The following is a 21,769-nucleotide window of genomic DNA, read 5'->3' as shown; positions in this document are numbered from 1 at the left end:
CTGACCTGCACGCACAGGTCCTGGAGCCCCGGGCGCTGCCCTGAGAATCTGAGTTTTGTTGACTGAGCTGATTTAGACTTGTACAGGAAACCCAGTGTTTGCACTAAAATCGGTACCTGTTACCCTCTTAGGATAGAAGAATTCTGTTTTCCTATCATGGCTCTGGTCATTACTGGAAGGGCTTAATTCATTTAATTTTGGTAGCCTCTTTAAACTTATCTGCACTGACCTGGACAGATCGGACCCCAGCAGCTCAAGCATACCTGGGTTCGCCCGTGTGCTCCTGAGCACGAAAATCAAGAATTGATCTATATCCCCTCATGAGAACCTCAGCTTGAAAGCACCATGTATTCAGTTCCTACACACTGTTTTTTTTTTTTTAGGATAATTTACATCAGGTGGCAGCTCTTCTCAGTTGGTTTGGAGGGGTCCCCCTGCTTTGGCTGTAGATTTATTGTATCTTATTCCTTATCCATTTCTTTTGAGTCTTATTTTACCTTCTCTCCCTTCATTTTCCAAGCTTCCTTCCAGCACCTGCTCCTCTTGAACATGTTTTCTCCATCCTAAGTGATTTTATTCAGTGCCACTTCCTCTGAGAAGTGTCATGAACCCTCATTTCCATCTGTCCAATCACTTCATCTGAAACATATCAACCCCAAAATGTAGCAAAACCCCTTTTGAGCCAAAATATGACATCTGTAAAAGCCATCGTGTGGAAATCTGCCATGACTGTCTACCCCAGAGTCATGGGGCTCTCAACAAGAACTGAGACTCTGACATGTTTTTAGCCATAGCAATTGCAAATACTGGCTTGCCTTACTTTGGGCAAAGGATGAACAAAAACATTGAACTCACTAGAAAGCTCGCAGCATACAGCACATGCAGACATTGCCCCGGTAACTGGGCTGGGTCTTGTGGGCAACCAAGAGCTTGACAGTGGGCATCAGAGCAGGTATCTCTACCAGGCACATTTGTCACTCATCCATTAGCTGTCGTATTTTTGTCCATATGTGAAATGAGCTCATTTACAAAATATCAAGCAACCATCTGCAGATTTTGAAATCGGTGGCACATAAATGGCCTTTAATTATAGGAAAGCATAAATCGGACTCTAGAGTTTCATATCATGCTTCATCCAAGTCTGTAGTGAGGGGGGAATTTTTTTGTTGTTGTTAATAATATGGCTGTATTGTTTAGATTTAAGATTGGAATCTGATTAATGAGTAGGAGACCTGGGAAAAGAAACCCCGGCTGTGCTCAGGGAATATAATCATGTTGTCATTGCTTAAAAATCATTCAAGTCACAAGTTGCTTTTCTGTTTGGAGATGTTTTGCTCTATACCGCCAAAGGCAGACAATGAGAAAGTGAACTGTTGAGCAGGAACAAATAAAATTTCATGGGAAAAGGCTGTAAATTATTATGGTGAAAGGTCTTAACATTTGGCACCCGTGTCAAGAGTCAGAAATGGACATAATGTTGTTAACAGAGAAAATTCAGAGATCTGCAAGCAGTCTGACAGAGAACTCATGATTTGATGGGCAGGCTCTAAAATGGAGCTAAAAATATCCAAAACAAAATGAACTGCCATTGGGAAATTAAATTTATTTAAACCCTTGTGACCAAAACATCCCAGTAAATAGTTATTGATTTATTAAAGGAGAAAACTCTCTGTTCTTTCCTCCTGCAGGGATTGACAACATAAATTTTAAGGGTCAATATTGTTTTTTATTATCTAATCCTTGCTCTGCCTTCCCCACCAGAGCTCTCAAAGCTATTCTTTTCTACCCAACTCAGCGTATTATCTATCCTCCTAGTTGTGTCATATGACTGTTGGTAGCTAGTATTTTTTGGATGAGATTAATTTTTGGAAAGTTTAATTCACTGTGATTTTAAATTAACATTATTATGTACAGATTCAGGAGGTAGGACTCTGGAATTATTAAACAAATAACTTAAAAATTCACTCTAAGATTTTAATTTTAGCTTGCGAGATCGTTTTTGTTTTTCTTTTAATCATTACTATATCCTTCCTAAAAACAGCACATACCTTGGAGAAATATTTTCAAGGAATCCCTCAAATTACCTAAGCTCAAAACCTATAAAAGTAAAAATTGTAAACATGGCATCCCTGCAACATTGTCATCTATTCTTAAGCTCAGGTATGAACTTAAGTGTTGAGTTGAAAAATATGTTTTTGCACAGCTCACAGGAGTCAGAACCCTGGATGAACTACATCAACGTTATGTTTCTTAACACTGTTCTCATGGGACCATATACAAAGATAACACAAAATTGGCCACAACATAAACCACAGCATATTAATGGGATTACAGAAATTCTGTGACTGAAAGCTTCCACACAAATTGGGCATGTAAAAACTCAGAATTATTTTGTTGAAAATACTCAGACCATTTTAGTCGTTCCATTTTGTACCATTATTTCTTCGCTTTCCAAATCTCCAATGCTCCCACACAAACCGTGAAGTGCATAGCTTCAAGAGGTAGAGCTGGTTGTTAAATAAACTGGCTTAGACACAGACCTATGGCTCCCTGTGTGATGGCCTTAACCTTTTGCCTCGTTTACTCCATGTTTGTGCGTCTGGCCTGCCGTAGGTAAGAAATCTAAGCCTTGCTTCAGTTTGCTCTCACCCTTGGCTTCTCTGTTGTTAATGCTGCGCATTGGCTTCGTGTGCTCTGCTGTTGTATTGCAATGTAAAAAGTCTTTTGTCTCTTCTGTCTTTGTCGCTGCCAGCTGCTAATCTGAATGAGGTGGAAAAAGGTTAGTTGCCTTTTAAGTCTATTATGATTTCCATTTTAGTTTCCCTCTTTCTTTTAAAGCTACATAGATTTCATTGTGTGTACATGATGAAAGGAATGTTGGCAAAATCTGAAATTAATATGTCAAATCAGTCCCTCAGATCCTTGACATGGAGAGCTATGCCAAACACTGTAAAAGGGGCATCTGAAGTGCACTTTATCAATTTCTAGAAAGCTATGAAAGATGTACCCTGAGTGAGAAGAAGGGGTGGCTAAAAAGAAAGACTAATACTTTCTACTTCCTACTTGGTTTTATGCTTCTACTTTTTAAAGATCTCACAAACAAGAATAACTTTTACAGTGAAAACCAGATCATTCAGTACAGTATATAGGGTACAGACAGAAAAATTTTTAAATAGTGGAAATTTCCTTATACCTCTTAACTAACATCATTAGTAATTTGAAACATGGAAAATATTGGAAGATGTATATATTTATTAAAACATTTTATAAAATAAATATTACAAAGCCCAGGAGGTTGATTTTTAGACTCACATTGTCAAAACACATTATGGAATGTCATGAGGATTTGGCAGTATTTCTAAAGCATAAAAAAAAAAAAAAAAAAAACTATATCTAATCACTGATGTCAACATGGTCCACATAGTTCCCCAAAAACATCAGGGGCCCGGGAAAAGACGTCCTAGAGTAATGCTAGTGATAGGCATTTCTGGGGAATTATCCTGAAGTATTTGTGAAATTCCATCATAAAGATTCAGAATGATTACTAACAACATTGGATTTTTACTCATTCAGCTGACTAGATGTCTTCACATGTCACATGCAGGCACGGCATCCTAACAGGAACACAATATGTGCTTGTCTTGACATTTCCGGTTGTATGTAAAGCATTTGCAGTGGGATAATAGAGTTAACATGGAATGCATTATATAGCAGTTCTCCTCTTCTCTGCCTACTAAGGACTTCATTAATTTTTTTTTTCTCTGTTGCATTACTTAGGTGATATGCTGTGTTTGGTCACTTACTATGTACAGAGTTAAGTTGAAAACATGGGAAAAAAATAATAAAAATTAAAATTAAAAAAAATGCGAAAACATGGCTTCATATTTTAGAATGTTAAAATAAAGCCTGTGCAGTTCTTGGAGGATTAATGAATCCAATACTATTGTTGGTCAAATGTCCCCTTTTTCTTTTTACGAGTACTAAAGCAATTAGTGGTCTGGACAGGGATGTTTAAGGTTTGATTCCATCTCAGAAACACAATAGCAATTGTTCTGTTATAGGAATATGTCCTTAAATAGTTATCTATACTCTCAGGAACTAGCTTGGCAGTGTGATAGGGTTTTAAATCACCATGTGGTTTCATATGTTGACTAAATTTCATGCTTATGTTTATAAAAATGCCTTCTCTTTCCAAGAATCTGCTGCTGACTGAATTCGCTTCAAAAAGCAGTCAAACTCTACTCTATTTTTTAATCCAAAACTTAACTAGAAATTAAATTTCAGCTTCTTTAGAGCAGAGAGTAGCTTTCTTAAATAAAGAGAAACTCCATAATTAGGTGATGTATTGTTACTTTACAAAAACACCGTAGATGTGAACAAAAGGATTTAAGGTAATAACTTGTATAAAATAGGAAAACATTTTACCCAAGGTTACACACTTTGCAAGTAGGGATGCAAATGGAAACCAACATCTAACTGACCCCAAGGCATGCACTGCGATTGGGAGTAGGGGTGGTTTCCATTGGAATAAGTCTCTTCCTGTTTGCTACTATCTTCCAGGCTTGGAATCTTTTTACATCCCATAGTGGCTCTGTCTATGGTTTAGGGTAAGCAAGCTCTTCTTCTGCTGTCTTTTCAGCTTGCTGTATATAATAGTCTTTTATATCCATTTGAAAAGAGTGAAGCTGTAACCACAAAATTCAGGTGCAGGCAGTCTATTTTATCTACACATGAAAAAAAAAAGTGCCTAATCAATGCCTGCACAATTAATTAAATATTTTCCCTGATAACTAGGCTACCTTCCATCACAAAGGGCAGGTTGGGGGTACTGATGAATTTGTGTAGCTAATGAGAAAAGCTCAGGTTTCTTATCCTGGCATGAGGTTATCAACTCTGGGACTTTTTACATTTTTTTTTTCTTCTGGGAAACAGGGATAGTGACATCTGCCCACCTCACATAGGTGCTTGAGAGTAAGATGGAAGATTGGGGAAATACCATATAGTGTTAAATATCTGTACTTCAAAAATACCAGGGGCTGCTATTCTAATGGCATAAGAATTCTTAAGGGAATTTTGATAGAGAAAATCTTATCTGAAGTAAATTATATGTGCGAGGGAAATTTCTCTCCCCATATTTTTCAGTATGTCTTTCTTTAAATTATTATTTTGTATTTCTGTTTTCCATGCACATTTCAAATGGAAAGACTTCAGGAAGGTCTTTGATTCTCTTTACCCCTTTACTCGTCTTTGACGTATAAGGAAATATTAAATGCTGAAGAACTCTTGGGTTTCACAGTTTTGTTTGTTTGGGGTTTTTTTTTTTTAGGTTTTGTGTATATTTTTAAATTTTTATGATCCCTTAATAACAGTGACTCTTACTGCTGTTTATTCTGCCTCAAAATACATAACACTTTAAGTCAAAGTCAATATACGTGCAATCATGCTTGCAGTGTGTTTTAACTCGAGAGAATATTCTAGAAGCCTAATAAGATTGTGTAGTTTGCCTTCGTCTTCCTACCTTTCAAAGTCTTCTTAAATTTGAATCTCAGAAAACCTGTTAAAGGTCCTGTTTGCTCTTTAGTTAGTAGGCAGGACCCATTCAGCCCAAAACAACAGTTTAGCTTTACTAAGCCTTATTTCAATCTAGTCTGGATTTATTTATTTTGAAAACAGATTTAAATATTTCTAGAGTTTCAGTAGTTGTTGGAATTGGCTACATTATTTAGCTCCAATGTTCCAATGAGGAAGTACTGAAAAACACCTCTTTTTTGTTTATTTTGGGGAGAGGCAAGTTTTTTATTTTAAAAAATCAAAAGATATTTATTGAGAAAATACCTTATACAGGACACTGTGCGAAGCATCAAATGTGATTTTGTTAAATGCATAAAACATGATCCCTGTCTACCAGGCAAACTATTTGGCTTTGTTTCCTCACTTTGAGTTCAATTTGGGTCAGTTATTTCACCAGTACAAAGCCATCATGTCTCATACCCCAAGAAAGTGGCATAATATACTTAAACTTTACTATTTGATAAGTAAAAAGTCTTTTCTGAATGAAGGCAAATTCAGCGTTCTAGCGAACAAGGCATTACGGAGCAACCCATTTCATACTATTTAGAACAAAAATAAGAACATAAAATAATTTTCCTTGTTTAAAACATCTCATTATCCACATTTACAGAATATTTTCTTGAGCCTTCCTATTTTGAATTATAATTAATTTTATCTCATGATGTTATTCTGTGACAAGGTACGCCTTCTACACATGGCCCATTTTGTATACCTTTTGCACCCAGAGGACATTTCTCAGTGGCTATTGGATTTTCATGAACCCCCTCCCCTCAAGATCATTTCCTTATATAGAAATAAAACCATGGAATTAATTAAGTTTAGAGAAGTAGAGATGATCTGGGTAGTTTATTGATCATATTTTGGAGGCCACTGAACTTTCTAATTGATAGGATGAATTTCAGTGTATTGGACACAAATAAGAAACCATCATATTATTGAAAAGAATCCTCAGGAAGACTTGGTTCTTAAAAAAGAAAAGGAGGAGGAAGACAAACAGTTCATCCATCTCCTTGCTACACTGAAAGGTCTCTGAGAGTAAAGAGAATGTTTTTCTTTATATGAATGAAGAACAAATGGGAAATGTGCAATTTTTTTTATAGGAATGGGATGGAATGTTTAAATTTTGGTCACGAGAAACATTCAGGTCTATTTATCTTACCTTTCTCAACCAGGCCACTTAAGTGCTGATACTCCTATGTCTATCATTCCTGAATTCACGCACTCCATTTCCAATTGGAATGGTTATTCTTTTGCAATGAGACGGTAGATAGTGCAGCTCGTCCGGCCTGCCAGGGCATACTTCGGGCTGGGCTCTTGGAACATAGATCTGCTACAGGGATTCCTTATTCTCTGTTCGTCCTTGCATTGTTCTTTATACCATCTGGGTCTCCTTCATGAATGTTCTTAAAGCTTTTTCCTTTGAAAAGCAATCAAAAAGCGCTCTCTTCCACCTTTTTCAGTAGCCATCGAGTACCCAGTTTGTGCCAGGCAATTTGCTAGTCAATGGAATGGGAATGAGGAGGTGTAAAAATATCAGTAAAGGTATCCTCTGCACTCAAGTTGTACTTATAAGAAATTAAATCTCATTTATTTCATCCTAGTTTCATCAAAACTAGGTTGCTGTTTTTGATACCTTCCCTTGCTGTGCCAATTCAAGTAAGGTAAAATTAGGACCATTTATTCAGGATTTTCTTGAGGCAAACAAGAACTTCAAAATGCAAATATTTGAAGAATGATGCATCTCCAGAACTCTGTCCTGGAGATTGACCAGATTTCCTCCCCTGTTATATTTGAAAATGTCATAACAGATTAAGTTTAACACTAGAATGCTGGTTCAGTTATTCAGATTGCTGTCATAAGTTCCCTATGATTATCATTATTAATGATCCTTTTTGTATTAAAAAAAAAAAGTTTGGTGATAATTTATAAATGGGAACAAGAACAGTGGGCAGTGTCAGCCCAGGACCCTCCTCTCTCCCTTCATATATCTATGATTTCCAGAATGGGCTCTGAAACTTTTTTCTGTTTCAGAGAAAAAAATCTGGTTATGTTAGCAAAAACTAGCAACAGTTGAGTATTCCAGCAATGCTATGTGCCTATATTTAACATTGTTTTGTTGTAGACGCCCTCAACCTGAATTTATAACTTGTCATTTAACTTTTGGAAAAATTAAAATGAGATGCTTACTGAGTCAAATGTACTTTTTCCTATTGCTTTATCAGTCTAAAATGACTATTTTAAACAGTGAGAAGTTCAAAAATTTCAGAAATCCTAATCCAGGGGCCAAATAATCAACCCCTTTTCTGCTGAGACTTTGAGGACTGAATAAACCCATGTGAGACATGCTCTTACTCAAATTTCTTGGCAGATGGAAATCAACAAATTGTCTGATAACTTTTCATACATATCTTCTTCTTAAAGGCATAGTTAACCTTAGCAAGAGGAGAAAATTTCTTTAGGGGTAATAATGAATTTGAGGACTGTGTAGTATATTTTTAAATAATAAATAAAAATAATAAGTCATTCAGCCAGTGTCTAAGCCAGGATGCTGTCCATATTTTAGTCACTAAACGAAGCCCAAGGAATGCTGGAGAATTAGGCTTTTTTTTTTTTCCTTCTCATTTTTCCAGATTGTAATTTCTCCAGAGAAAGGACCTCATCACATATCATCATGCATGTCCTTTAATCATTTGATGGGTCAGTCTCAAAGTATTTCTTCCCAACATTTTATTATGAAAATTATTAAATTAAAGCAGCTTTGTGTTTTGGTTAAATAAATTCCCACTCCAGGGTACATGTGAGTTAATCCTATTATTAATGGTTGCTTTCCTTTTAACACTATATTTATTAGTTTCAGAAAGCATTTAATGTTAACTCCTATGGACTGTATATCTTCATTATTCATTGATTCGCCAAAGAATCACTATAGCTAAAAATTTTCAACAATGCCATGAGTTGAACCAGTATTTTTTTTTTTGAACCAGTATTTTTTTAAGGAAAAGCGTGTTTAAGAAATTTGTGTAAGGGAAATGTAAATTATTAATTTATGACAAGATTCAACTCAGGTATCCTCCAGTTATCATGAGCTTTGATGTCTTTGAGATAAGTTAATAAAACATATTCTTCTTTTTAAATTAATAGTAATATAGATAGTTGGTAGTTATTAATTGTAGCTCTCCGCAAAGTTGAAGCCAGTCTTCCTGTTCATTGTAAAGTTGATGAAACAGACATTGGACTCACTTTTCTCCCTCTCTACAAGACACAGTTGCTTTGTAATTCTCTTGGTCTTTGTCACCTTTAATACCCTAAAGGGAGAAGTTTCATTGCAGTCCTCTCATGTGTAAGTTCCGTGAGAATAGGGATAAAAGACATTTTGTTGTCATAGTTCACCATTTTACTCCTAGCTTTAACACAGGTCCTCATACATAGTTGACACTCACAATGTATGATGATGTTAAAAATCTGATTCGTTGTCATAATCATGAGAAAAAGCTATAGGGTGATCACTCCATATGATATCATGGAAGAAGTTTGTAGAATAGTTCCAAAGTACTTCAGTAAGTTTGATAATAAGAAATGCAAACAAAAGGATAAGTTAAGATGCTAGGAGTATAAATGAAGATAACAGGAAGAGCTCCCTGTATCCAAGAAGGAAGGAACATTAAAATCAGCTAGTTTTGGGATGCCTGGGGTCGCTCAATTGTTGAGCATCTCCCTTTGGGTCAGATGTGATTCCAGGGTCTACTATCAAGTCCCACATCAGGCTCCCCGCAGGGAGCCTGCTTCTCCCTCTGCCTGTGTCTCTGCCTCTCTCTGTGTGTCTCATGAATGAATAAATAAATAAAATCTTTTATAAATAAATAAATAAATAAATACATATATAAAATCAGCTCGGTTCATAGATCTAAAATGAAGCAGGAGGCAGGGCCAATTGCAGGGACCTTTTTCCGTAACAGCCACCAAAGTACATTAGTATTTCTGCCTCACTTCAACAATGTCACAATATCACAACCTCAGACAGTTCTGGGCACATGCTGACACTTTGTTCTTACCACTGAATGCAATCATGTCCTGTGCAGCCCAGGGTGATGGTCCCTCTTTTAACCTGCTCTCTGCATTATCCATCTTTGTAGGTTTGTCCTTTTGCATGTACATGTGTGTGTGAGAGATTACTTTTTTAGAGCCACAGTTGACCTTGCACAACTTCCATTCCAGAAGATCATTTTACCAATGAAGAATTGGAGCCCAGAACGAAAGAAATAGTTCACTTTCCTGCAACGAGGCCACTGTTTTATAATGAAGAAGTTGCAGAAGGCCATTTGAAGCGATAACTCAGCAACCCAAATATCATCTCACCCACTAAGAGTACTTACTCCCTAGGATTTCTTTATGCTGGCTCAGTCCTCGCTCTAAACAGAGCATTAATTCTGGTGATCTTGCTTCTACTGTTCCACCTACAAGGTGACCATAACATTTATCATTCAAGTCAGGGCATCTGTGTGAGTTCATTGATGATTACCTTAAGACAAGAGGACTGTCCTGAGCAAGCCAGCATATGTGGTCACATTACCACCATATCAAAATCTTCAGAAAAATCACATTTACAGGTATTCAGTAAATAGTGATTATATTTCCTCCTCAAGAGTGGGCTTTGAGGAACCATTCCCTTTTAGGAACCATTCCCTTTTAGGGGAGTGGGCATCATTCTTGCTTTGCTCCTTTACAGCTCATGCTACTATAACTGTAGAACTTGGCCATTTCCAATCCTACTTTCTGCCAGACTTATCTGATAGACACAATCAGGAAGAAGTGATCCAAGAACTAGATGTCACTTTTTTACAAAAAAAGACACCTGTTTAGAAGATGCAATGCCTTTTCTTCATAAGTCATAGCAGATTATTCACCCTGTTATTCTGAAGAAATAACAATAGGCTTCCTGTTTGACCACTCTCCCTTTCTTCTCCAAAACATATCCCTCCCTCCCTCTCTCTCACACACCTCTTTTTAAATTCTCACCAAAAAAAATTAAAATAATTTAAAAATAAAAAAATAAAAAAAATAAAAAATAAAAAATAATAAATAAAATAATTTAAAAATAAAATAAACCAAAAATAATAATAATAATAAAAATAATAAAAGAAACCTTAAAGCATAAGGCAAAAGTGAAAATGAAATCACAATTTCCAGGCAACCATTTTGTTCCATGCTATTACTTTGTCATTGGGGACTTCTAAGGGTATAGAGCTGAAAGCAAATAAAAAATAAAGATTTCCTCGGGTTTAGCAGAGTGGGTTGGAGCCAAATTATGGAGTCCATGTTTGTCTAGACTCCTGTCTCGAGGGGTTCCTGGGCACTGAAATTTAACCACTCTTCAAGGATATTGTCCTTAACCACTCCAATGAGCTAACTTATGGTTCCTGCCACCATGTTAAAAATATAAAGACTTGCTGACAGGATAATAGATTATAATGCTAACTATGTGTGGTAGAATAAAGAACATTTCCACCTTTCCTTTCTATCACCTCATACTTCATCATCTCAAGAAGGGAGCTAGGCACTGATGATACTGTCTCAGGCAGGCCCTGGACCATCGAAAGAGCAAACGCAATTGCCTTATTTTCCATTATTCTCCCCTGATTTTTTTCACTAATTCAGTACTAGCTCTAACTACATATATAGGAAGGAAGGGAGGGAAGGAAGGAAGGAAGGAAGGAAGGAAGGAAGGAAGGAAGGAAGGAAGGAAGGAAGGAAGGAAGGAAAGGAAGCAAGGCAGGCAGGCTGCATAATGTTCACTCAATTTTGTGAGTTTTAAGGGAAATTTTTCAGTAATACCTAAAAGCATAGGAGTGAACAAGTGTTAGTGAATTTTATTTCTATTTGTCATGGAAAACCAATGCAGCTTTCAAATGTCCAACTTTCCTTTACTGGTTGAGATGTAGATATAAATAAATTTCTGCATTTTTCTGTGGAGCTTTCTACAATTCCCATCTTCTATTGAGCTCCTGAGTCTCACCACTGCAGGACAGTATTTGCACTGTAAAAGCTACCTTCCCCCAAGTACAGTAGAATCTAGTATAATTCAAAAAAAAGAAATAGTCCAATGAAAACATTTATTTTAATATTTGGCCAGAGAAAATTTAAAGTAATGCTTAAAGAAAAGTCACCTTTTATAATTAAAAATGCATGATTAATTATTAAGCAAAAATTAAACAAAAATATCTAAATGCTAAAATGAAATCCAAGTTAAATATACACCAGTAAGATAGAAAGCTCTTACATCTTTTTTCAGTAACTATTATTTTAGTATGTCATAATATCATACTTTATAGAGATATAAAGGCAAATATGCCAAGAGTACTGCTCTCAGTGATCTTCCAGTCAAAGAAAAGGAATGAGATAAACACCATGAAATCTGTGCTATCCAAAAGAGTGCAGCCCTATTACCTTTCCTTATTAAATGGTTGTCATGAACATTAAGTGACTTCATATTTGTACAGTGTTTAAAACTATCTGATACATTAAACACTATACAAATACTTATGAAGTCCATAAATAAATGCATACAATATATGTTCCATAGGATAGGCAGGCATAGGCAAACATGACATAGAAAAATTGTAGACTGAAAACAAATGTTTGAAAAGATCCATGAAGATTTCATAAAGAAGGGACGTACAATGGATGGAAAAATTGACAACATAACTTATTAAAGTTACTAACACAAAAGAAAATACTATTAACCCAGACATGAACTTGAGATAAATTCATGAAATCATAACTAGACACAAGAGACAAGTATAGGTCGCAAGATTTGGCTTTAGTAGTGAGTCAGGCAGAAATGGGATGTAGAGGATGCCTTTGTGATAGTTGTTAGTATTGTAATATTTGGTGACACTAACAGGGAGACAGATGCTTTTTGAGGTGATAAATCTTAACCAGAGTTATTGGTCACAAAAAATTATCATACACAAGTTCAGTAACGATTAATATTGCTGCTGTGCTATTCTTATAAGATAGACTCCTTATAAAATAAAATAATCCTTATTTTATAAGAAATATTATGTACCTATTTTATAAGGAAAAGCTATCAATAGCTTTTTACATTCAAATAAGCATGTGTAGGGATCCCTGGGTGGCGCAGCGGTTTGGCGCCTGCCTTTGGCCCAGGGCGCGATCCTGGAGACCCGGGATCGAATCCCACGTCGGGCTCCCGGTGCATGGAGCCTGCTTCTCCCTCTGCCTGTGTCTCTGCCTCTCTCTCTCTGTGACTATCATAAATAAATAAAAATTAAAAAAAAAAAAAAATAAGCATGTGTAGTCTGAAAGCCATTGATTACAGAATGGCCAATCTGTTTAGCCAACAGTTTTTTAGAACCATTTCCTTTTTCACACCTTTCCACACCGAGTTATGGAGGTACACCTGATGGAAAATTAAGGGTCAACTCTAATTTCTTCTATTAGAGATGAATTTCTCTTTCTGTGTTCTATGTTCTTTCTCAACTGGTTGATTGGGAGCTGATTGAGGGCAGAGTCCATTACATCTGTCCTTGTGGCTGCAGCATTTAGCACAGCATCATATAGTAAATACTTAACAAGCTGTGGTTTAGGTCGGCTTGATTGGATTGGGTTGGGTTGGGTTGAGTTGGGTTGAGTTGGGTTGGATTGGATTAGATCCAAGTGAATAAGAAGTCAGACTTTTTTCCCTTTGCTTAGAATTTTTAAAACAATTTCTTATTTGAGTGTAGAGTGAAAAATACATATTTTAATTTATTTTATATCTTAAATGGTCCCTCTCTACCATAAATGATAACAAACTGCCTTGTCTGCAGACTACGGTAAACAGCCTGTATCCAACCAAGTAGATTTGATTAGAAAATTAAAAAATGAATTCATCCTGGTAGGCTGATAAATCATAATGAATGAATTCCATCAAGGTGAATTACTTAAAGTAAAACTAATTGAAAGTGAAAAGCTTTAAATAAACCCTGTTTTAAAATAGCTCATTACGTACGTGTTGTTGAAAACTCGTATCATAAATCAAGAGACACAGCCTCCTTATAGAAGAAATATAGAAGACTTTCGGTGTAATTAGTTCACTTTAAGAGATAGAAAAAAATTACCTTACACCAAACTGATATAATAACTGAATACACTTATATATTTGCATCATGGATGCAGATTCTTGAAGTGTAAATAATATGCCGCATTGAGTTGCTAAGCAACTCTTTCTACTGGTTAGCAAAGTTTTTCCTTAAAAGGACAAGTCTTATAACAAAGGAATGCACTGCAAACTCCTCGTTTTTTAATGGTGCTGCTAATATCCATACACCTTGAATGAATGAAAGTTCTAACAGTTTCTTGGAAAGGAACAGCTGCCCACAGTGGTGTCACTTTATTCATTCATTTACTATATAGGACACAAAAAGTGACTAAGAGGTAGGGGTAGCAAAGAAGAGAACTTTTAAATCTCAGATCTTTCTAGTTATTAGGTCACAAAATGATGGGGAAAGTCTCACTGAAAATTATGATTTTGGCCTAACATATCGGAAAATAAAATAGACCACATTACTTATAATTGAAGAAATCTCTTGAAGAGTTTTTCAGACCTGGAATTCAACATAGACTGTCTAGAATCTGCATGGTTGTGCTTTTAGCTCTCATTTATTGATAAAATATATTCTTAATTAGCTAGCTGATATTCGGGGGGGGGCAGGGAGTGTATATCCCTTTCAGATTGATTCAGGTTGATTCTCCTTTTGCTTTTTCCCATCTTAGTGGATATAACGAAGGGGTATTCGGTTGAGCTGTTGAAATGAAGTCATACGAGGGAAACAAAGTCTTTTTCTTCCAGACCTTATAAGACCTCAGACAAAAAAAAGAAAAGAAAAAAAAAAGACCTCGGAGACTATGAAGATACGAGGATTATTTTTTCAGACATAAAACATCAGAATAGGCCAGACATAAAGGGGTACCTACCACGTGATTTCACTTACGTCACGTTCAGAAACAGACACAACTGACGTGGGGTCCTGTTAATTTCCTTACCCCGGGGTCAGGCTTCTGGGGTGCTAGTAAGTGGTGTGTTTCCGGATGTGGGCGCTGGCTGCACGGGAGGGCTCCGCTTGTGAAGATTCACTGGCCATTCAACCATCCTTTGGGTCCATGCCATACCTCAGTAAAAAGGCCAACTTAGCGTAAATAAAACAGCAGAAACGCAAAAGCATCCGGGTTGCCTTTTCCTCCTTCCAACAGTATATTCTGAAGGGGCTCAGAGTAGTGGCAAATCGCGATAGTTGTGTTGCCCCAAACCGTCAGGCTGTTGGGCAGCGTGACCAGCATCTCGGATCTTGGCTTCGTGTCTTGTGATGTATTTTTCTCCCCAGTCACAAGCCGTGTTAACCTCTGGGGCCCGCGACGGCCGCTGCCGGGAAGCCTGCTAAGCTTTCTCTGTGAACTAACGCCGTTTGCCATGTTAACAGGCGAGTTGTGTGAGGAGAAGCTGGACTTCTGCGCTCAGGACCTGAACCCCTGCCAGCACGACTCCAAGTGCATCCTGATGCCCAAAGGATTCAAGTGAGTCCCAGGCTGTGTCGGGCCCACAGGGCGGGGCTGCTCCCCAGGAGCCTGTCCGGCTCCCCTTCCTTTCCGGGCCTCGCCCCCACACCCTTGCTCGGGATGAAGGGGACATCCTCTAGCGTCAGCGGCGCTTTCATAAGTGTTCATCTACAGCATCGATCGTTTATTTTTTAGTAACCACAGGAAATGAAATACGGCCTTTCCTTCTGTCCCATGGCCCTTCCTGGGGAGTCGTATATGAAATCCGTTAGCCTTTGACTGTGTTTATTTAAATGCATCTGAAGGCCAGACAAATCCATAATGTCTACGAGCTGCTTTGTCAGCTGAATGTGAGTCTGTGGTAGGGAGGGAGTTTAATCTAACAGATTTTTTTCTTGGTCGGCAACAATTCTTAACCATCCAAGGTTTAGAAGGTGGAGTGACCGGATGTCCCAGATGCCCGAGGACAGTCCCAGTTGATGCCTGTTGGTGGCTCAGCGTTGTTATTGATGATAGTGCCCCTTCCACCTTACGTTCGTCTTGTGTGGGGTGATAAAGCATATAGTCCCTCTAGGTACAGGGTTCCCTCGAGTGAACTCGTAATTTTAAAATTACTTCTTTTTCCTCCTCCATAGTCTTCCCGAAATATATTTGGTATCAAATTAAATTACTCCTTAGCCACGATCCTGGAAGAGTGTAAGGATCTGTCAACAGCAACTCCTCTTCTTAGAGCTGATGGTAGTTTCGAGATCATCTGGTCCAAATTTTTCATTTTAAACATGAGGAAAACAGGACCCAGACAGGGCGGTGGCTGTCCACAGATCTCGGGGCTATGCATTGGCAGAGGTGGGAGCTGGATCTGCTGGTTCTCACTTGGGCGATTTTTCTAATACGAGTTACCGCCAGGAAGTTCCGTAGTTTATTAACATTACAGTTGGTTTGCTGCAGGAGGTAAGTTGGAGTCTCAGGAATGACACAGTCGGGTTCAAGAGTGGAGAAGCCATGTTTATGTCAGGCAACTGGCAAACAGAATTATTTGTTCTTTTACCCAGTATTTATTGAGCACCTGCCAAGGGTCAGGGCCCGTGGTAATACCACCAGCCTGTGTAGCGTTTTATAGCTACTCACATTCACATGCTTTATCTTCTCAGTGAAATAACTCAGGCTTAATTGCCAGAAGGTGCAGAGAATTAAAAATTACTTGGGTTTAATTAAAAAAACTTGGGTTTTGTAAGATGGGAATTGAGCTGGAACTCTAGCATTCTGATACTTGTCCACAAATTATCAGGTACTCTAAGTTGAACGGGAAGTAGGGTCTGTATCTCCAGACCTGCCTTTCACAGATCAATCTGAATAAAATATTTATTCATATTTTATTTACAGAATATTTTTATGCCCTTTCGTTTAAAATGTTGGAATATACAAACACAGTTTTAGAATATACAAATACAAGGGCGCCTGGGTGGCTCAGCCGGTTACACGTCCCGACTTCCGACTCCCGGTTTCAGGTCATGATTTTGCAGTGGTGGGATCGAGCCTCACCCTGGGCTCGGCGCTCGGCATGGAGTCTGCTTCAGGTTCTCTCTCCTTCTCCCTCGCGCTTGCTCTCTCTCAAATGAAATCCTTTTCTTTTTTTTAAAGATTTACTTATTTTTTTTAATTGGAGTTCAATTTGCCAACGTATAGAATAACACCCCAGTGCTCATCCTGCCAAGTGCCCACCTCAGTGCCCGTCACCCAGTCACCCCCACCCCCCACCCACTTCCCTTTCACCACCCCTTGTTCATTTCCCAGAGTTAAGTGTCTCTCCTGTTCTGTCTCCCTAAAATCTTAAAAAAAAAAAAAGGGGGGGAAGAATATACAAATACAGTGGCAGTACCCACTGATGCCGTTTGGTTCCTTATCGAGAGAGAAAATATCTTTGATTCTACTTTTCATTATGTTTTAGTTTATCATCCTATGCAAAAACCAGAGGTCTTACTGAAATCCTTATGTATACAAAATTCCACATTGCATTTTGTTCCGCAAGGTACTGTACGTGAATTATTTTAACTCCCAATGTCTTTGATCTGCCCACAATTGAATTTAGCCAATTGAAAATCCACCACTCCCCCAAGAAAAAGAAAAGCCACCACGAACATAACAAATATTATCATTTCTCAGAGGAATTCGTCAGGAAAGCACGTGGCTTACAGAACCGCTTACCTGCCGTGCAGGTACCCGTGGGCTTTGTGCAGTGCGATTTTAAGCTAAAAAATTCATAGGACTTCATGGAAACCATTAAACAATGAGAGAATTTGTCTTCAAAAAGACCACTCCTTAGTTCAACCTCTTCTTTTACCACTGATTAACTTACACTCTCAGAAATGCATCTTCCTGGATTGTGGGTTAGCTGATTCGGGCAGCCCGTTGCTTTCAGCAGCAGTTTGGGAGCTTGTTTCGTAGCCGTATGTAGTTTAGCAGGAAGCAGGTGAAGTCCCAGTGTCCACTGCTCCATATTATAAATTAATTGCAAATTGTGGGAGAAGAGAGGTGCAAAAAAAGGACGATGGCCTTAAAAACCAAAACCATATGAAGCTGCTAAAGAGAGTCCCTCCTGACAAATGTTGTTTGGACAAACCGTATGGTCTCTTCAACTTCATTTTCTTATTACTGAGCTAACAGAGCTGGCTTTACTTTTCTTGCTTTATTATAGACCTCATAAATCTCCTAAATTGCTTTGAGGTATTTTTAGACCATGATGTGCCATAAGCAAGTATTTTCAAGCATGCGTCTTCCTTAGTCAGCTGTTGGGCTTCTCCACAATATATCTTACAGTCTCTGCTTTCCTCCTCCCTCCTTGGCAGATCATAGAGTTGAGGGGATGTGACAGGTTTTATTGATAATACAAACCTTGAGGAATTCTTTTTTTGTTTGTTTGTTTTTTGGTTTTTTTTGTTTTTTTTTTACCTTGAGGAATTCTTAAATATTTTCTTCTGTTTCGAAATTTGATGTGAGGAGCAAGAGGAAAACCAAAAAAAACAAAAAACAAAAAACAAAAAACAAAACAACAAAAAAAAGTTGGTCATAACAGGCCTGCAGTTCTGATGGGCTCGAAAAATAGTATTTGTAGAGAAGAGAATATAAAACAGCTCTTAGCCACTGGTGGTGAGTGTGTGGTTCTCTTATCTTTTGCTTTGATTTCTTTTCTCAGATAAATAATTCAGGGTGTTTCAAAGCATTTCTTCTTTCTTTTAATGTGTGGCTCACATGGACACTGGTGGAAGCTCTCTTCCCAGACTTTGTCCGTCTATTCGAGGATGTGTATGGCCACTTAAGACCCATTTAACTTCAGACGTGTTGTTTGCTCTGCTCTGTTAGGATTTAGTATTAGAACCACGGGCTCTAGAGCAAGCGTGCTTCTGCAGTGACCTCATTTTATTTCCCAATTCACACATGCAGAGCCCAACGTCTGCTCTCCTTAGAGGCCATACACCCCCATTTATTCTGATTCATCGGCCCTCCGGTAACTCTTAAATCCTGATTCTGCATTTTTCAGAGAAAACCCTCGGTGTTCCGTCATGTCCACGCACTCCCTTGGGCATCTTTAATTATCCTCATTCATTTAAATCCTAATGGCCCTGAAATAGAAAACTGGAAAATTAGTCAAGACGAAACCACGGAAGAGTTTAGGGGATTATGAAGACTTGATAGAATCATCCTTTAGACACCTACCTACCCTTATTGATCATGCATTACATATCAAACACACATTCTCTTACAGATGGCGGTTTTATCTAATCGTTTAGCAAACCCATGAGATGGAAATTACTTTGTACCGTGGTGAAGACACAAACACCTCGGAAGTGTAGGTTAGTCAAGACCGCAAACATGCAGGGATGAAGCCACGGTACTGACCCGGCCCTGACTGCAAAGTCCAAATTCTCTAAAGCTGAATAAGCTGTCGTTTCCTGGTTTGCTTTTTTTTTTTTTTTAAGTCGGTGACCCCTCTCTTAAACCCCAAACAGAAACACCCGTGGAAGCCCGACGTGTAGAACCGATAAACCAGCGCAGGAGGATGTTGGGGAAGAGAGGAGGGAGGCAGGAGGCCGCGGGGGCCGCCTTCCCTCCTGTGGCCCCTTCGGCTCCTCAGAGCAGAGTTCGAAAACCCCTGCACCTGCCCGGCTGCCTTTCCTCGGGCGACTGCAGGGCGCTTCGTCCTTCAGCGGTTAGAAGTCCGGGCCCTGCTGCCACATGGTGGGACCTTGTCCTTGAGGCCCTTGTCCTTCCGATGCTCCCCGTGGAGAGGGAGTCCGAGGGCCACATGCGGGCGGGGGCAGCGGGGCCTGGCGTGGGGGCAGTGCTGCGGGGACACCGGCTCCCCCACCAGGCTGGCGCCGCCCCTTCCCTGGGGCCTCCAGACCGAGCAGCGGCCGAGGGCTGTCGGCGGACTCGGGCCCGCGTGCAGGTCACGTCCTTAGGAGACGGTCCCGTAGCCCTTTGCGTTCTGCTTGTTCAAGCGAATTAAAGCGAATGAAGACAGGATGGGACAGGCGGGGGCGCGGAGGGAGGGGGCGCTGGGCAGGGAGGAGGAGGAGGAGGAGGAGGAGGAGGAGGAGGAGGACGGCAGCGAGCGAGGGAGGGGAAGGGAGGCCGCAGGGAGGAGGCTGCTGGCGCCCGTGTCCCCGCGTGGACGTGCGCCGCCGACCCCGACCCGCCGACAGAGGTGGCAGATGCGGCCGGGGCCCTGGGGGCTACTGGGCCTGTAGCTTCCGAGTTTCGCGTTCTCGGCCTCCTCCGTCGCAGCTGATCTCTCCAGCGGCAGAGCCGAGGCCACGCCGTCCGCGGACCCCGGGGGCTCCCCGGAGGCCGCGCCACCCGCCGCTGGGTGGAACGCAACGGCCTCACGTACCGTGGCCCCGTGGGGTTTGAATCCGTGTCCCGCTCGCGCCCACAGATGCGACTGCACGCCGGGGTACGTGGGCGAGCACTGCGACATCGACTTCGACGACTGCCAGGATCACAAGTGTAAAAACGGAGCGCACTGCACGGACGCGGTGAACGGCTACACGTGCACCTGCCCCGAAGGCTACAGGTAAGGGGGGCGGCTCGGGCGGGGGGCGCGGCGTCGCCCCGAGGGCCTCGGCCCCGCTGGCAGCTGGTAAGCGCCACGCACCGTCTGTCCCTTCAGCGGCTTGTTCTGTGAATTCTCCCCGCCCATGGTCCTCCCGCGCACCAGCCCCTGTGACAACTTCGACTGTCAGAACGGGGCGCAGTGCATCGTCAGGGCGGGCGAGCCAATCTGCCAGTGTCTGCCCGGCTACCAGGGGGACAAGTGTGAGAAGTTGGTCAGCGTGAACTTCGTGAACAAAGAGTCGTATCTTCAAATTCCTTCAGCCAAGGTCCGGCCCCAAACGAACATCACCCTGCAGGTAAGCGGGGGCCCGGCTGCCTCACCCTGAGCCACTTGCAGCTTTAGGTGCTAGACGCCCCGAGAGGTTCTTAGTGGCCGACCTCACGCCGCAAGGAAATGCTCTCTGTGCGAGGAGCCTTATTCTCTCCAACACTTGTATTCCTCTTTTTTGAGGTTTTATCTCTATCCATGAGACACACAGACAGAGGCAGAGACCCAGGCAGAGGGAGAAGCAGGCTCCCTGCAGAGGGGCCCGATGCGGGACTCGATCCCGGGACCCCGGGTCACGCCCTGGGCCCAAGGCAGGTGCTCCGCCGGGCGGCCCCAACATTTACATTTTTCAAATGGGAACCAGGGATTTTTATTCACTACTTGGTTGTGAAACACAGAGACGGAGCCCAACACAATGCATGTCTGGGCTCTGCTGAAGGCACCTTGTCCCTTTGTTCCTGTGACTCTGAGTTCAGGCTCTGCCGGGGGCGAGAGCTCCGCTAGAAGGAGCCCCAGGTGAGGAGGGCGCGGGGGAGGCCACAGCCGGCCGGCGCCTGGCCACTCGTCCCCCGGAACCCTTAGGCGGTGACATGAAATGAACAAACCCGGGTTTCACGGTGACACTTTCCACCGAACCACCTTGTCCCTTAGTGCAAGTCGCTGAGGCCCCCGAGGAGGTGAGGCCACAGGGGTCCTCCCGGATCCGGGCCACGGGCCACCTGGGGCCGCGCGTTGCTTTCGTGTAGGAGGACAACTGTCGCGGTGCGTTGGGCGTTCCGAGGACGTCAGCCGGTCCCAGGGACGCGGCCGCTCCCGAGAGGGCAGGGGGCCTGGGCACGGGGCAGGGGCGCGGCAATACGGGGTATCCAGCGGGGCTCGGGTCACTCCTACCTCCTACTGATTTGGTCCTTTGAAAGCTCAAAAATGCCAAAAAATAGAAAACTGGAGCTTGCTCCCCCCTCCCCCCCCGGCCCTGGTCTTGCCAGGACTGTGAACAGAGGCAAAAAGACCGGGGACGTGAGACCCGCCCGCGGAGCAAGGCTGGCACCTCCAGCACCGCCTCCCTACGTGCCTGTGACTACTGTCCCCGAATTCTTCTGAATTCATTCGCATCAGTGTCATTTAGAAACAGGTCACCTCGCGAGTCACCGTTTCTGCGCGCCTTGCATTGCGACCTTCTCAGAGCGAAAGGAACAAAAATGAATAAGCTTAGGGCAAAAAGCCTTCACCCAGCAGGCTTGTCCCTTGCTGGTGAGGGGG

The 21,769-nt window shown here is 41.1% G+C and overlaps 1 protein-coding gene across 5 annotated transcripts in view; it reads left to right on the top strand.

Annotated features, from left to right (window-relative positions):
* SLIT2 (slit guidance ligand 2) overlaps positions 1-21,769 on the top strand; it is a 348,857-nt gene that overhangs the window by 307,541 nt on the left and 19,547 nt on the right. For all 5 annotated transcript variants that reach the window (XM_072809379.1, XM_072809365.1, XM_072809373.1 and 2 more), the window contains 3 exons: positions 15,051-15,144; positions 20,063-20,200; positions 20,297-20,537. In XM_072809379.1, the coding sequence (XP_072665480.1) occupies positions 15,051-15,144; positions 20,063-20,200; positions 20,297-20,537 (473 nt within the window). The remainder of the gene's footprint in view (positions 1-15,050; positions 15,145-20,062; positions 20,201-20,296; positions 20,538-21,769) is intronic.

Source organism: Canis lupus, chromosome 2 (genome assembly GCF_048164855.1).
Source record: "Canis lupus baileyi chromosome 2, mCanLup2.hap1, whole genome shotgun sequence".
Taxonomy (NCBI): domain Eukaryota; kingdom Metazoa; phylum Chordata; class Mammalia; order Carnivora; family Canidae; genus Canis; species Canis lupus.
This window is presented reverse-complemented; position numbering and strand designations above follow the sequence as displayed.